Genomic DNA, 17,807 nt, shown 5'->3' on the forward strand with positions numbered 1-17,807 from the left:
GCATCTGATTGTTTTAATACTTCTGGGGAAGAAACAGGTTACCTGGTCAGACCTGATGTGTGCGTGCGTGTGAAAACACGCCCGGATAACTGTAATACTGCAAGTCCAACTGTGCCGCTCCGCATGGAGTTATAAGTTATAATGTGCTTAACAGGAAAGGGAAACAAATCTGCTCTTTTTCTCAGTGGCCCAACCGGATAAACTCTCTCTTTTGCCTGTCTGTAAAAATACTGAACAGGTGTCTTTGCTTGCCATTGCCACCTGTCTCCATTTTGATGGACATTACACATCCAGCCTTGGGAAGCCCTATACTGACATTTGCTTCAGGCTCAGTAAACCGATTGAAAGAGAAAGAAGGCAGTCTCTTATCCAAAACCTGTTCTGCACCATGAATAACAACAGCTATAAGTCCACCGTCTATTAACTGCTTTCTCAAGACTTAACCCCTTGCAAGTCTGAACTTGAAAAGTTGAATAACATCAAAACTTTTTTTAAAAACTTTTTCACAGAACGACAGTTACCCACATGTGTGTAGTTTTTGAATTGATGTTGTTTCTTAAATATTTACAAATATTTTCCTATGTCTTTTTCGTCATTCCTCTTTAGGACTTAGTGCACACGTTGCGTTTTTGTTCAGCATAGATTTCAGCATGATCTTGTCCCTGACATCCTTAGAAAGCTCTTTGGTCTTGCCCATGTTGTAGAGGTTAGAGTCTGACTGATTGAGTCTGTGGACAAGAGTCTTTTATACAGGTGACTATGTAAGACAGCGGTCTTTAATGCAGGTAATGAGTTGATTAGGAGCGTCTAAATGGTCTGTAGGAGCCAGAACTCATAATGGTTTGTAGGGGATCAAATACTTATTTCTCACTGCAAAATGCAAATAAATTTATCTAATTTATACAATGTGATTTTCATGATTTTTTTTTGGATATTCTATCTCTCAATGTTATAGACTGTTCATGTCTTTGTCAGTGAGAAAACTTACAAAAACAGCAAGGGATCGAATACTTATTTCCTTCACTGTGTATATGTATATATAATATATATATATATATATATATATATATATATATATATATATATATATATATATATATATATAAATCGTAATGGTGGTTGATAAGATAAAAAATTAAATAGTTTTTCTATAATGAATAGAAGTTTAGTAAAATGGCAATTTTTTTTCTTATTTTACATTCTTGAATGTCCTTTTTTGTCAGAATTTTTATTCTGTTTCGCCTAAATTTCAGAAACCTGAATCTTTTTACTGCTATTGTAATGCTATTGTTCTATCACAGTCATAGTTTGTATTTGTAATGTATAATAACCAATGGTTTCTCTGTGTGCATGTTAATGAGTACAATTCTAAATATTGGAACATACAGTATATTAGACTTAAAGGGAATCGGTCAGCTGTTTTTTTGCTATGTAATCTGAGAGCAGCATGATGTAGGGGCCGAGATCCTGATTCCAGGGATGTATCACTTACTGGGCTGCTTCATATAGTTTTAATAGAATCCCTGTTTTCTCTGCTGTAGATGTAGCAGTGGTCAGAATTCTGAGCTGTGTATAACCCCGCCCACACCACTGATTGGCAGATTCCTGTGTACACTGTCAGTTATCTGCCTATCAGTGATGGGGGTGTGGTTACACAGATCAGCTGGACTGGCCTGCATGTGAGACCTAGTCCTGTACTGATAATCTGCTGCTGATAAAACACTGATTGTACAGTAAGCTGCTGAGCAAGTAACACATCCCTGGAATCAGGCTCTCTGCGCCTACATTATGCTACTCTCAGATTAAATATGAAAATACCTGCTGACAGATTCCCTTTAAAAGTGTTGTCTCAAGTTCTTAAATAGGTCAAATTGAAAAGCAACTTTGCAATTTACCTCCTACCAAAATTTACCTCCAGCACTCATAGGAGCGGAACGTTCCTGAAGATAAAACATTAGAACAAACCTATAAATTGGAAGCTGAATCATTGGTATATGGGCTCAGCACCATACAAAGTTTTGGTCAATCCTAATGGTGCCCATACATATTTTAATAACTGTCAGTTAAGAGCTGGCTCGGCTCACCTCTATCTTTCCTGACTCCCCATATATATGCAATCCTTGTTCAGCCAAGCAGTGTACATATGTAATAAATGAGATTTTAGCCAGTGCTTTTATACGCAATGCAGGTCTCCAATCCCGAACTCTGGAACGTCCTAGCTGTAGACAAAGTTGAAAGCTTGGGTCAGTCCGGGGATTGAGGTTTGTATATGGGAGTGAAATACATATGTCTGAACCCAGCATTAAAGGGAATCTGTCACCAAGTTTTTGCTACCTCATCTGAGAGCAGCATAATGTAGGGGCAGAGATCCTGAATCCATCTATTAATTAGCTATCTAGGTGCAGCAGCTGTAGCATGAAGCAGAGCTCAGAAAGCTAACCCCGCCCACACCACAGCTTTCTATGTACATTGTACATTGGCAGTGAGGAGGGGACATGGTCAGACCAGGGCTCACATGCACTGTAGTCCAGACAGTAATAATCTCCTGGTGATAAAACATTCATTGTATGGAAACAACAGCACACAGCCTAATAATTTACATATCCTTGAATTCGGTGTTTTAGCCCCTACCTCATGCTGTCCTCGGACTATTTTGCAAAAACCTGCTTACAGATTCCCTTTAAGATAAGAAAAAAATCAGGAGTGGAAATTCAACATGATTCTTTGTTTCCCCTGTATTATCTGTCGAGGCCCCATTTACATTAGATAATCAGCTGGTGTGGGTGGCTGACCTTTCTCTAATGGGCTCCTAAAGCCTTTCTCAGTCATTACTCTCCACTTTCAATACTTTAAGGATTGATGGTCTTAGCGCTAACAATTGTACAACACTCAAGTCAGTCTTCCTACTGATTCTCACCAGCACGTTTCCAGAGTGTGATGTCAGGCATGTCACTCTCCCCAAGAAGATACCCCAATCTGAGGCCTGTAATACAGCCAAATCAGATCTCATGCTTTGCACTAAGGAGGGGCAACACCCTGAAACATGTTTTTTTGCAAATTGAGATTCTGCTTTGGCTTTTATCCTAAGTCATGTGGCAAAGCTCGTTAAAGGGTCGATATTGACTTTTAGAATGGCTACTTTCAGTAGTTAGCAGTAGAGTTCTACTCCTCTTTGAAGAGGCAATTTCGATACCATATTCTGGCTAATTTTTGGCAAATAACGAGGCTATCAATAAGTTACAAAATTGTCTTTTTTTTGGTTCTGAACCTGAGAATCTCAATAGAATATAAGTAAAAAAAGGGTCAGGCCCAACCTGAGGTGAAGCAGCCCCCAACTATACTTTGGGCTTTAGGCCACAGCCCCACTATCAGTATTTGGTCAGTATTCGGTCAGTATTTTTTCTCAGGAGTGGGAGCCAAAACCAGGAGTGGGTGGTAAATGCAGAATTGGTGACTTGTTTCTATTATACCTTTTCTCTGATTGTTCCTCACCTGGTTTTGGCTCCCACTCCTGAGAAAAAATACTGACCAAATACTGATAGTGTGGCCATGGCCTTATAGTAAGCATTTGTAAATGATCAACCAGGTAATTGAGTCTCATTTCATGGAAGAACAAGGCAGAAGAGATCCAAAAAGTGACCAAAGTAATAAGCAGATGGCAAAGGAACTACAAAGATGTCTGAATCTCCCATCCACTCATTTTATGGTTTTGCTGACTGGACGATTTGAGTCATAAGTAGAAACAAGTGGTGGAAATCCCTACAAGTGGCTCGATAATCAAACTCTGCACATTTTGTTATACTGGGTTTGCTTCCAAGAGTGACTCATATCTTGGGTGGGTTAATAAGTCGGTCTTCTTGGGTTCACGGTTGTGGTCTCTGTCTTCAAGCTCAGAGTTTCTACAGAATTTCTTGGGACTTAGTGTTTCTTCGAGTCTCGCCATGGCTATATTTGGTCACTGATGTGCTGTGACTTGTTTCATTCAGGGGGATGTGTTTTCCCCACGGCTGTGCTAGAGCATGAGATGGGGTGGGGGCGTAAAGCAGATGTGTTGGGAGATGACCAAATGGTGGCTTTACGTGGCCATGGGCAGCTGTGACAACATTGGCTCTAAACTTTTCAACCTGTTGCATGCACAAATCTTAAAACTAAGCACAATAAGCCCTTGTTATCTAACTAATCTGTCCTTGTATGTATTCTATCGGCTACCGTTAAGTCTGCAGTTACAATGTGTTATGGTTCTCCGACAGTCGAGTAAACCAGATTTAACCCCAGGAAGAAAGTGAAAAGGAGTTTTTGGTCTCAAACCAAGGATTTCTGAATAAATCACCGATTACTTTTGTAATCTGCAGCTGAATGCTCAGTGACCTACTTTATAATTATAATTTTACTCCGGGCGCCCGTATGCCCTCATTAAAGTAGTAATTTATTTTGAGATCAGAAAAAGGTCACTTTTGTTTTCCAAAAACAGCACCACTTCTGATGAGAGGCCATGTCTGGTATTGAGGCATTTATGGGCCAATTTTTTTTAATACCAATATGAGTCTATGGACAGGAGTAGTGCTGTGTCGTGGGAAAAAAATAGCTAATCTTTTTTCTAAATAGTACCATCTGCTCCTTGATTCTACATTTGTACCAGGCCCTGTTACAGTATAGTACCGCTATCTCCTTAAGGGGTCATTGGGTGCTTATGTGTCACTCAGAGAATTTATGAAAATGTGGTTTATAATTTCCCTTGTTAGAAAAAGAAAAGTCCAACGAACTCCCCAGCAGGTGCACAGATCACACTGTCTGTGTGCAACAAGCGAGAGAAAAGTATGGCTCCTGTGAGCTAATAAAAATAGAAAATACGTTATTGGGTAATCCATGGGTAAGAAGCAAGACACAAGTACAAAATGCAACGCGTTTCGGATCAGTTATGATTCTTCTTCATGGCATGGCATGTAATTATACTTATGGTCACAATGCTCGGTGTTGTTAAAAGAAAACTAAAGTTGCCCATACACCATAAGGCCCCCAAGAACATTTGATAAAATACAGCCAAAGCCACCAATTTTGATAGGACTGGCAGAGCATCTGATGAGTTTCTCGACCTCCCGACTCTCCCTATAAATATTATTATTGAATTTTCATTGTTCGATCCTTTTTTTTCAGGGGAGATAAGATGCTGTCAGAGACATCGATTAGAAGGTGTCTCCTTTCTCTCTTAATGATGGATGTTTGGGCAACATGAAGGCTATGTGTATGGGTTGTTTGTAGAGATAGCTGTGTTCAGCCGATAGTTATCTTATGTGTATGGCCAACACAAGATAGCTGGGGAACAAGCGTTTGGCCTGACAACTATTCTACCCAATTTATCTCCTATGGGAACAAAGAGTTGGGCATGTTAGAATCCAACATAGCCTGGACACTTCCATACACATTAGGTGGCCTAGATATCCTGCCAAAACTGGCGTGTTGTGTTGCCTTTCATTCATTGACTCTGGGCGCCCACTTTTCAGCTGCATCCAAATATTACATTACCCTCTTTCACAAATTTACCTCCGCTTCTATAAAATAATAAGCTAGGTAGTCTGTTGAATGAATGAGATGCTGCTTTTGTTTGTACATAGTGAATCAAGTCTACTGCTTGATGGGGAATTAGAGGCTTACTCGTGCACAGAGACCCACCGGGGATTCACCTGTTCCCCTATGGGCCAGTCCGAGCTTGCATTCATCCAACATGTATTGGCACTCTTAGGCCCCGATACACATTAGACCAATGTAGGCTGAACCACCCAGTGTCGATTGACAGTCTAATGAATATGGGTGCCCCCCAATAAATTATTGCCTGGGGAGTTAAGGATTCGGCATGTTCAGTTTTCGACTGCCGATCCCTAAGAAATAAGGTGCTACCAGAGATGTCTGGCGCCGACTTACTCATAGAGAACACACTAGAACTTGGCTCCTGTGTATGGGGAAGTAGGGCAAGATAGCCGCCGGTCGAACGATTGATCGAACCATCATTTAATACCCAACTATGGGATCTCTCAGATGAAACCTGCTTTTTCCCTACAACATAATGTGTAGGATCAATTAAAATGTCCAAAAGGCTATAGTAAACTTTTACGTTAACCCCTATTGATAAGATATGGGCTGACTTACTGATCCCAGTCTTCTCAAGAATGGGGTTCTGCAAAGTCCTGTCAGCCGATCGTTCAGCCGACATCCATCTCAGTCAACACTCCCGTCCACAGGAGCGCTCCAGTGTTCTCTATAAAAAAGTCACCGACTGACACATTTGCCTACCACTTATCTCAGGGAGAACAGTGTCATCAGTTCGAAACCAGACATGCGCGAACAACATTTCCCCCAACCATCAGTAGGCTGGTGCACCCATACACATTAAATTGTTGGCCGATCCTTTCGATAACGGCAGGTTCATTGACATTAATCTACTTTGTTTGAGGACCTTAACATCCTCACCTTCACTCCATTTATTCTCTATGGGACTGTGAGAGTTGGCCGAGAGCTGTACTTGTATATGAGCCCATTAATGTTTACTAACAGTGTCAGACTGAAGAACATTGGGCCCACCACCAGAAGATTTGATTCTGAGGGCTCTCCTTTCTCCCCCACTCAAGAGCCTCATAGCAGTTTCAAGGTTTGTACTATGAACTCTTCTGAAGGAGAAACCAGGGCCCACCGGAGGATTCTCCGGTTCTCTGATGGGCCAGTCCAACCCCGTTTACTAATGTTGTGCATGATCAGGTTATAGGCTGGATGTTGGAAGAAAAGATAACTTAGCTGTGTTTTTTTGAGATTATCAACCATCTATTCTGACCCTTGGATGTACAATGGGTTTCAACTTTGTTTCTTTGATCCATCAAGAGCATTCATCATCTAACTCATAGCCATTGAGTAGAAAAGCAATTTACTGTTGAGCTTCATCGTCAATTACGTGTTTTTATATACTCGTTTTTACCTGTTTGGATGGGAACACTGTAGGTCATTTATTTACCATCTTGTACAATTGCCTGCTGTCAGAGCTCACATCACATTACTTTCAGTAAGGCACCCCAGGTGTAGCCACCTCCACCCATATAGCCTACAGCCATGAGCATGACGTCTCCTCCCTGCCACCTAACAAAAGATACTGAAGACCCAGGAACCCTTATCTTCCCCCCAAGGCTGGGGAGGGAAGGTGTTTTCAAAACAAGCCACTTCTCTGACCCAACAATTGAATGTATCCATAGGGCAGTAAGTGGCCGCTGCATTAACTTAACAAATGGAGAAAAAAAGGTCCCTACAGAGTGAAATGCTCTTCAGCTGTTTAGCGATCACTCAACCATTTCTTTTAAAGATCTGGTTTCCCACTTATTATTTCTCTCCCATGAAAAAAAAAGAAAAAGAAATTACAGGACTGGCCTGCTTCCACCCAAATACAACAAAAATAAAAAAGACCAAATCTAAAAAATATAAATAAATATAAAAAAATAGAAATAAAAGTTAAATTACTAAAAAAAATAATCCAAAAATGTTTGGGTTTTTTAACTAGTTTTCTAATTTTATATAACTTGCATATTTTATATTAAAATAGTATTATATGATAAATTCATACCAGCCACATCGTATTCTCCATAGGTTTCCCTATCTTGAACTGATTTTTTATGCTTAGCACCATCTTACAGACATCATCATCACTGTACCCATTGGGGCTCACAATCTAAATTCCCTATGAGTATGTCTTTGGAGTGAGGGAGGAGACCAGAGGAAGTCAACGCAAACATGGGGAGAACATACAGACTCCTTGCAGATGTTGTCCTTGGTGGGATTTTAACTCAAGACACCAACGCTGTAAGGCTACAGTGCTAACCACTGAGCCAACGTGCCAATGAGGGTCAATATGTCCAAAACTGCTGTTCAGAATAAATGATACCTGTGCTAAATATTCGTGGTTTTGGATGCAAAGTTAGCCACAGAACTTGAAGCTTTTGGGCCCCAATGCAAAAGGTCCAACAGAGCCTCCAATTATCACAGTTGTGTAATAATAACAATAATAGGCATTTCATATAGGCCAAAGGGACCTTTTGGGCTCTCTTAGGCTCCAGAGCCCGGGTGCAATTGCAACCCTTCACCTTTTATAGTTATGCCCCTGGCAGTAAAACCTCTTTGAGGCGACCACCCAAAAGTGCATCCAAATGCGGTCTTCTACAGGAGTGGTCTACTCAAGAAAAGTGGTGGAACAGCAATCTGGTCTTCTCAAATAGGTGGTCTTCTGGAGAGGGTGCGTAATATTTTATATGCTTCTGTGCAAGCTCATATAAACTAGCTCTTTGTTTCTTTTGTTGACAGAAGTTTCATAGTTTTTAAGGCTGAAGGTAGTCCATTGAGTTCAACCTATAGCCTAACATGTTGATCCAGAGGAAAGCAAAAACCGCATGGGGCGGACACTAATTGCACCATATTAGGGGAAGAAAATACTTCCCAACCCACATACGGCAATCAGACTCGTTCCCTGGATCAATGTCCTATCACAGAATCTAGTACCTTAATAACATAATTATTAAGTAGGTCATCTAGGCCCTTCTTGTACTTTTGTAGTGAATCAAACATTGCAATGCCATGTGGAAGACAGTTCCAAAATCTCAATGCTCTTACAGCAAATAATCTATAATCTCACTGCTTTTACAGTAAAGAATCTATAATGTCACTGCTCTTACAGTAAAGAATCTACGTCTGTGGTTATGATTAAGCCTTCTTGCCTCTAGATATAGAGGATGCCCCATTGTATTGACCTGTCAGTTATACATTATTACGCTAAACTTTAATGAAGAGCTTTTTCATTCCTTTTTTCCATACCAACTTAATTGCATTCAAGATATTGTTAGGGTCTTCTCAAGCTCAACTCCACCCATCTTAGTTTATATGTTTCACACGTTCAGTAGAGGGGTTCATAAGTCTAAAAAAACCCCCCAAAGCTTGGGAATAATTGATTGGTAACCAGGCCGGTGCCTGAGAATAGTCCACCTTTGTTTAGGGCTCATGTACCTGACTCTTGTAGGGCATTCTTGCTCGCAGGTTTGGGGGTTGTGATATACTGCATCCTGGTGCAATTTTTGTCAGGCATGCTACATTTTTATCAGCACTTGGGCTTTCAATAATTTTAAAGAAACAAGTTTTATTGTTAGTTTTTAAAATGTTTTATTTTTATTATATTTTTGCATTTTCTTATTTTTTTTATAGTATGCTCTACATTTTAGTTTTAATTTGTATAATATAATTGTATAAATAAATTAAATTTTTTTTTTAACTGTCCCTTCCCCCCCTCTTTTTATTTGCAGGTCGAAATGAATTAATAGCCAGATATATAAAACTTCGAACGGGAAAGACGCGCACAAGAAAGCAGGTGAGGAAAGAAGGGTCAAAGAATACAATTCATATGGTTGGCTATAAGGGTAATGGTTGCCCCATCTAAAAGAGGGTTTGGACATCGGTTATAGGGGTCGTCCTAATGAGACAACACATTCCCATATGCTGTATTAGGACATTATAGAGCATTGTCCATCCTAATAAAGATCTGGGCGTTCCTTGTAAAATCAACCCTTTGTAATACCACATACAGAAGAACATAGCCAACCCGATCCCTCCCTGGTAACGTCTGTGGTTAGGCTGGAGCTTTGGAGGCCGAACCTATGGAGATTGATTGATAAAGGTGGTGTCTTAAAAAAACATCTAGTTTAATATCATTTATGCATTAATTAGCTAGATATGACCAAAATGTGAACCGCCAAAAAGTTGTAGTGTCTATGGCCATCTTCCATACTTTGCAAAGTATTTCCAGCCACAAGTATTTAAAGGAACCCTATCAGCAAAGAATGACTGTTCAAACCAAGCACAAGTGCTCGGTGTACCCTTGGTGTGGCCAAACAGTTCAGTGCACTTGCTTATTTTCCCTCTATATCGGCCTCCCTCTATTTTGATTGAAAGCTCTGGCTTTAAAGAGCCAGAGGAGGGAGGAGATAGAGGAAACAAGCAGATGGGAAGGTGCACCTAATTGTTTGGGCATGCTAAGGGTGCAACGAGCGTCTGTACTTGGTTCGAACACTCATTCTGTCCTGACAGACTCTCTTTAACCTACTTTGGAGTATGTTCACACATTAAGGTGGGTAAATTCTCTGTTTTTCAAAAGGAAGAGGCTTCAGGAAATGCTGGTGTTTTTTTGTCCAATGTGTTGATCTGGTTTAGTGTTTTTTAGACATTTTTGACCCCTGACATTTTTATTGAGCATTTTTGCAATGTTTTTGTGGCGTCTTTTTTACTGTTGTCTTCCGGGCGTTTTTTTTAATGTCATTCAACAACGAGAGTGCACATACCCTTAAAAGTACTATGTTTTTTTAATAGTAAAGCCCACACACATGGGGAAAAGTCTGCTGAACCCATCGATATTGGCGGGATCGGCTGACAATTTAATGTATATGGGGGTCTCCCAACTCTGATCATCTGTTGGGGAAGAAGATGGATCCTGCTGGTTAAATTTCAGCAGCTGATCCTTTTGTTTGATAGGATAAGCCATTTCCAAAGGAGCAGAAGCACTCAGATGAGCCGGGAGAGATGGTTCTTGGCTGAACGATTCTTTGTCCGACAGCTTGTTAATAAATATGACCAACTTTCGGGTTCTTTTTATCCACTCTAGAATTATTTTACTCGCAAAAGATTGAACATATGAACAGTGAGACTGTTTCACACACAACTGAATATGTTCATTCTTTTGAAAATTTAGTTAGTGCTTTTTCAGGTGGTTTTCGGAGCAGGATCCGCCTGAAAAAGACATTGTGTGCACATACCCTTAGAAGTATATTATTATTTTTTTAATAGTAAGGTCCCATACACATCAGAAAGAGTTGGCTGAACAAACCAATTTTGGTGGGATTGGTTGACAATCTAATGTGTATGGGTGTGCCTCCCAACTCTCTTCGGTTGGGGGGGTAGAAGGATCTGGCTAGTTGAATTTTAGCGGCTGATCCTTTAGTTTGACAGGGAGATAAGCCACTTCCAGAGGAGTCTCACACCAGAAGTGACCAGAGGAGCCGGCAGCGAGGGCTGTAGGATAAACGATTGTTCGGGCAGACAGCTATCTAATATGTATGATCAGCTTTAGGTTCTTTTTCTCCAGGAAGATAAATTTCCCAAAAGGAGCACCAATCAATGATAATGGAAGTCCATCATCACTCATCTGTAAGAAACACCATTAGGGCGAAGTTAGATGAGATCGGAACGCAGTGCATGGACTGGCCGGCAGCTCTTCCCACCTGAGCATGTCAGCTTCATATATTCCTATGCAGCTTTCACGCTCAGGTGGGTAGAGCCACCGGCCAGTCCGTCCTTTGCGTTCCTATCTCAGTCCGATTTATATGGCTGTCTGACTGCGCCCTTAATGTGACTTTTCCACTTTTCATACGTTTTTATTTATTGTCTGCAACAATTCCCTCATTTATTGGTCTAACAATAATTTTTCTATCCACGTGAAAGATGCAATCAACGACAAGCGATTGTTTTTCCTTTTGTCATTTTAACACTGGGAATGTTCACACTGGGTAATGGTCAGTCTGATGATCATTGCTCTGGGTAAAGGTCCTTTAGGCCAACTGGAAGGACATGAACTTCCCGGGACTTATTACATTGTGCATAATTTTTCCTAATGGTCCCCAGTCAGCACGCTAGTGTTGAGTGACGACACACTCTTGAAATCCATCTTTCGGCATGTCTGTCATTGGTGGGATGGTAGGTCATTCTGCTATGTAGGAAGTTCTTCTTATTCATGGGTCTGAATCATTGCAGGTGCTCATCAGTGAGTAATATGTATCATCACTCGCGTCATGCCATGTGTTTTACTTCAACGTTATGGCAGAATTTAAAGTGACCCAAATTGATTGAAAGGGGGGACAACATCGGATTACTGTCCAATTCAATGCTTTGGAAGAGTATTGGGATATTTGACCCCACTCTTTATAATGAATCGGCTGGATTGTCTGATAGAAAGTCAAGTGAAAACCAGATCTTCCGATACTAAAGTAACGTTCTCCAATAACATCAAGGGATACGAAAAAAATAAATAAAATCAAACACAGTGCACCCATCTGACAACCAGCATATGTGTTATCGAAAGTCAACCTAGGAATTTAAAGCGTCCACTACTGTTTATGCTAAAGCTGCTCTTGCAGCGCCACCTAGGGGACAGTAGTGGATATGCACATTCATATCTGCTGTAAATCTCAAATCAAATATTGACATGTATTTTATTCACTCTTTAATGTTTTATAGTCATATATATATTATTTTTTAGGTGTCAAGTCATATACAAGTCCTAGCAAGGAGGAAGTCGCGAGAGATCCAGTCCAAGCTCAAGGTAAGTAAAGGCACCTGCTCCCCATATCTGCTGGCTTTAGCATCTCTTCTTCCGCCTGCTTCATGACACCAAGGCTGGCTCCCTGACTTGCCCGCTTTATATATACATATATAAGTCGGCTTATGCTCTCGACAGGTCACGTGCATGTTTGCTATTGCCATTTGGCAGGAATGGATCAAGGGGGCCCTTTACAGAAGTTGCATATACATTCGATTTTACATTATGCAGAGAATGAATGATGAGTTACTTACAAGAAGTTAGTTGAAGTTGGTTCAACCGATAATTATACAAACATCTGTAGGATGAATTGAATTTTCTTTTGGAAGACCACGACCAACCACATCATCATCATTTTGATAGTTCCAAATATTAATGTAAAACAGTCAATGATTGTTTTGTCTAACTTTTTTGTGATCGTTCCCAGTCCGACAGTATTTAAATTGAGCTTTTGCCAATCTAACAATCTTTACATAGAATAGTTACCTATAATATTCTTGGCTGTGAAAGCTTCTGGACTTATCTAAGAAGGCTTTAGGTCAAGGTTCATTATCGGAGATGCTTCAGGCGGTGGGTGGGTAATCCTTCAGAGAAAGAAATTAACAGAAACTACAAGTTGATTTTATATAATCTTGGATGTGTAGTATCACATGTGTAAACTGATGGTTTTATGCAGTGGCATAACTAAAGTCCAATGGGCCACGGTGCAAAATTTGGACCTGGAACCCCACCTGCCTGTTCGCCAGATGTATGGGCCCTTGTAGCGTTCTAGATCCTGTGAATACATATGTGTTTGCCCTCTCATGTAACAATGTCCCTCATCCTGTAATAATGTCCCCACTCCTGGCCCCTTCCTGTATTAATGTCCACCATCCTGTGCCCCTTTCCCGTAATAATGGCCCCCATCCTGTGCCCCTTTCCTGTAATAATGTCTCCCATCCTGTGCCCCTTCCTGTATTAATGTCCCTCATCCTGTGCCCCTTTCCCATAATAATGTCCCTCATCCTGGCCCCTTCCTGTAATAATGTCTCCCATCCTGTGCCCCTTTCCCACAATAACGTCCTTCATCCTGGCCCTTTCCTGTAATAATGTCCCCCATTATGTGCCCTTACCCGTTATAATGTCCCTCATCCTAGCTTCTTCCTGTAATAATATCTCCATCCAGATCCCCTTCCGGTAACATATTTCCCCCATTCTGGTATAATGTGCCCCATTCTGGGCTTCTTCCAGTAATAATGTCCCTGTTCTGTGCCTCTTCTCCATCAAAAATAACAAAAATAAATGATTCTACTCACCTTTCCCCACTCCCATAATGTGCCTTGTCCCCTTCCACGGTCAGCATAGAAGCCGGTAGCTGATTTCAGCGTGCAAGCAACGGGCAATGCATGACATCACTGCCTTGTGCCGCCAGTGATTTGCACGCTGACGTCAGCTGCCATCCTCTGATTGGTCGGCAGCGTGTATTGCAGTGCGGAGATCCTGCAGCTCTCTGCGCCGCAATACATTTCAGCTGATTATGTGTCCTTATGTGTTAATATCATACTTGGTCTTTAATTTTTCCTATCTTAGACAAAACTGATGGACCCTTTTGAATATTCTGATCTGATTTTCAGCCTTTAATTCTATCTCCGAGTAGAAAAGTTCCTCTTAAGCCCTCCATACCCATCAGACTAATGTCGGGTGCACCCATTGATATCAACAAGTTGAGCTGACACTCTATTGTGTATGGAGGTGCTGGTCAACTGACTGTGGGCGGAAAATGACGATGGCGCATGTCCAATTTCAGACTGCCAATCGCTTTTGGTCTCCCTAGGTTAAGAGATGTTTGCCGACAGAAAATAGAAAACACAGAAGCCAAATGAGCGCTGCTGTGTGTGGGAGAGACAGTCAAGATGGCTGTCGGCCAAACGATCGGCCAAAGCATTGTATGGCCGGCCACTATCTAATGTGTATGGGGGTGTGCTTTATTATTAAAAAGATAAAAATCTCAATAAAAAATTATCAGATTAAAAAAAGTTCTTGATGAAAATTCTTCTCTTATATGTTTAATCTATACTTTAAAGTTAGCAAATGAGGCTCATTCTTGGGAAGTTTGAAGATGTTCAATATACACATCATTTTTGGGTCAATCTAAGTTGGAGTAGACCCACATCTGCTAGGAGGCTCCTTTAGGTGGATCACTTACAGATTCCATCAAGAAAGTTGAAAAAAATGCAGACTGAACCATTTTTTTTCAATAAAATGATAGTAAGAGGCTCATTCTTGGGAAATTTGAAATATTCAGTGTTCTTATTGAGCTGATCTATGTTAGGATAGATTCATATCTGCTTGTAGGATCCATTAGGAGCCTAAGTCTAAGTCACAAATTCCATCTAAAAATCTGAAAAGTAACCGAACACTGCCTTATTTTTTTCTAATAAATGATGAAGACTATGATGGAAAGTTGACAACAACCATTATAAATCAATTGATCTGTTGGGCACGGTTGGTGTCCTTCACGGGATACAGCAATTTCCTTATTATTTTTGTTCTATTCTTGGAACACAAAAATTAGCACAGATGTGAACCCAAACCTCACTACCATGCCCTGTGCCATGAGGCTGAAGAGTGACTAACAGTATTCCTCTTCATCAATGCTCCAGCCTTCAGTGTGAAGCTATCGCTTCAGTATGACCGGTGTCCAGAGACATGACCATGTTGGAAAAGCTTGTGTTAGACTATGAAGAGGTAGGGCACTAGTTTCGAAAGACAAAACATGCTTGGCTAATGTTGAAATAATCCAGTGGATTTGGGGTGATAAAAAGTTTTCGAGAACATTTAGAACTGAGATTATTGTGAGAGCAGCAAATGATCTTCTCAGCCCAGCAGGAGAGGTTCAGTAAAAGCGTTGTAGTAGGGGCAGCATCATTGGGCTTTTCTCAATATCAATGTTCCCTTTATTTTGCCCTGCTATAAAATGTCTGTGCTACATTACGGACTCTGATCTGAGACCCCGGTATTGCTTTGCTTGGCATTATCTTGACTTGATCATGTGGCATCAGCGAGCATCACTTCCTTGTTCGTTAACGGCCGGTTTGCATCACCCTCATGCATTAATGTTGACTTTGCCTGTTTGTGTCCAACATTGTGATCCATCCATAACATCCATAACATTTACTCCATCTGCATCTCCATATCCACCAGTGACATAAATAAACCTATTTTCTTCCATCTCTAACCACCACATAGCTGCCTGTTGTCTCCCTCCATGATCATGCATTCTCAACAATTGTAACCATCCAGTTGTTCATTGAATCACATGTATTATTGTTTGATTCACCTTTCCTCCCTCTTCCTATTGTTTTCCTTTTTCTGTATATATCCCTTTCCCTTTTGGTCCCCACCCCCGCCCTTCTTCATTCCAACCAATGCCCCCTCATCCCTCCTTGTGGATTGCAACTTTCCTGTTCTCCGCTCTGGATGACAATCTCTTTGCGTCCAGGCTATGAACATGGTAAGTTGGTGTTTTATAATATAATAATCTCTTAATCTTCCCATTTATTTGGTCAATGTGAAAAAAATTTGTCTACTTCATGTGTGTTGGTCTTATGGGAAAAAGTGCAAGACTTGACTTTTTGTTTGAACTTTTGAGTAAATCCCTAATTTGACCACTTTTAATGAATACTAAGGCTCCATTTGGATTTTTCTACCATTCCAAACACTCAATGTTTGGACCAAGGACAAAATCTGTTCCACTTATCACTTTACACTGTTGCTCGCGTTCTTGAATGGGTAGACTTGTAAGTTGAGTAATGAACTCTCTTGAGCATTTGGACCACACACAGCATTTACCACCTATCCATATATAAATGTATGATGGCTGGGTTTCCCATAGCTGTCACCCCCACAATTATTTGAATGGGGTCTCGAGCCCCATTCCATAGGAGATAAAAACTGAATTGTGGTCACATATGCACAATATCAATCCATTCAATGTCTATAGGACTACAGGAGATAGCTAAGCACTTGCGTTAGTTCCTCTGACATTAGCTGGAGCAGTGAGCACCCCCCGAGATCATACATTTGTCACTTATTCAATGAACAGAATCAAAGTTTTTCATAAGGCAGCCTTCAGTCAAACGTCTTTGTGAAGAGGAGGAGCAGGATCAGCTATCATCATAGACAGGATTACAATTTTTTATTTTTATTTTACTCAATTATATAGCGCAATTAATTCCACAGCGCTTTAAAGACATTAGATCCACTGTCCCCATTGGGGCTCACAATCTACATTCCCTATCAGTATGTCTTTGGAGTGTGGGAGGAAACCAGAGAACCTGGAGGAAACCCACACAAACACAGGGAGAACATACAAACTCCTTGCAGATGTTGTCCTTGGTGGGATATGAACCCAGGACCCCAGCGCTGCAAGGCTGCAGTGCTAACCACTGAGCCACCGTGCTGCTCATAAATGTAACTCCTAAATATTCGATAGCACAGGATCCACCATTCACAATAGCTGATGTCACATCTCTCCTCTTCCCTGCACAGTGACCTCGGCACAGGTGACGGAGCATGTCAAACACACTCTCTCTTAGATGTCAATGAGTATTTCCAGACAATTGATGTCTATGATCTATGTTGCTATGTTGCTGCTGTAAATGCTCTTAACAGAAGCTCAGGCAAGATGGCCATCAACTTAATAATTTAAATAAATTAGAATAAAAAACAAAAAAACACAATGCATCAGGTTTTAATTATTAAAAATAATATGAGTGATAGATTCCTTTTCAGCTTAGATGATACATAACTTGATTAATTATGTCAACTGATATGTTGAGGTATCAAGAACTACAGTGGACCATTTGTGGTTAAAAAGACATCTATTGGTAGCCTCACTAGATGTATGTCAGTGCCACTCACTGGTGAAACTTTTCCATAATAGAAAAGGAAAGGCACAATTTAACTTTCAAGTTCTTGACGTCAGAAGACATGAACGTGAAAAACTTGATCTTGTTACGTGACCTATAACATACACATTAGACTAAAGCCAGCCGGACCCGCCAATACTTGCAGAATCGGCCAAAGTCTAATATGTATCTGGATCGGCGCTGGGATAATCCATGTCAAAGGAGTCTGACAAAGGCTCCATCATGGAAGCCCCAAGAGCTAAGTCTTCTCGTATCCAAATCATCCAACCAACAGCCTTTAGAGAGTCTGTTAGATGGTGACACAAGAGCCAAGCCTTCTCGTATCCAAATCATCCAACCAACAGCCTTTAGAGAGTCTGTTAGATGGTGACACAAGAGCCAAGCCTTCTCGTATCCAAATCATCCAACCAACAGCCTTTAGAGAGTCTGGTAGATGGTGCCACCATCACACGGACTAGTTCTTCTTCTACAACTATTGTTAGCTGAATGTTACATTTATTGTATGCCACCAT

The 17,807-nt window shown here is 40.8% G+C and overlaps 1 protein-coding gene across 3 annotated transcripts in view; it reads left to right on the forward strand.

Annotated features, from left to right (window-relative positions):
- Positions 1-17,807, forward strand: part of LOC141172355 (transcriptional enhancer factor TEF-1-like) — an 82,646-nt gene that overhangs the window by 47,205 nt on the left and 17,634 nt on the right. For all 3 annotated transcript variants that reach the window (XM_073656472.1, XM_073656474.1, XM_073656473.1), the window contains exons 3-4: positions 9,324-9,388; positions 12,326-12,388. In XM_073656472.1, the coding sequence (XP_073512573.1) occupies positions 9,324-9,388; positions 12,326-12,388 (128 nt within the window). The remainder of the gene's footprint in view (positions 1-9,323; positions 9,389-12,325; positions 12,389-17,807) is intronic.

Source organism: Phyllobates terribilis, unplaced genomic scaffold (assembly GCF_046119375.1).
Source record: "Phyllobates terribilis strain yellow unplaced genomic scaffold, ASM4611937v1 Scaffold_12__6_contigs__length_324123572, whole genome shotgun sequence".
Lineage (NCBI taxonomy): Eukaryota > Metazoa > Chordata > Amphibia > Anura > Dendrobatidae > Phyllobates > Phyllobates terribilis.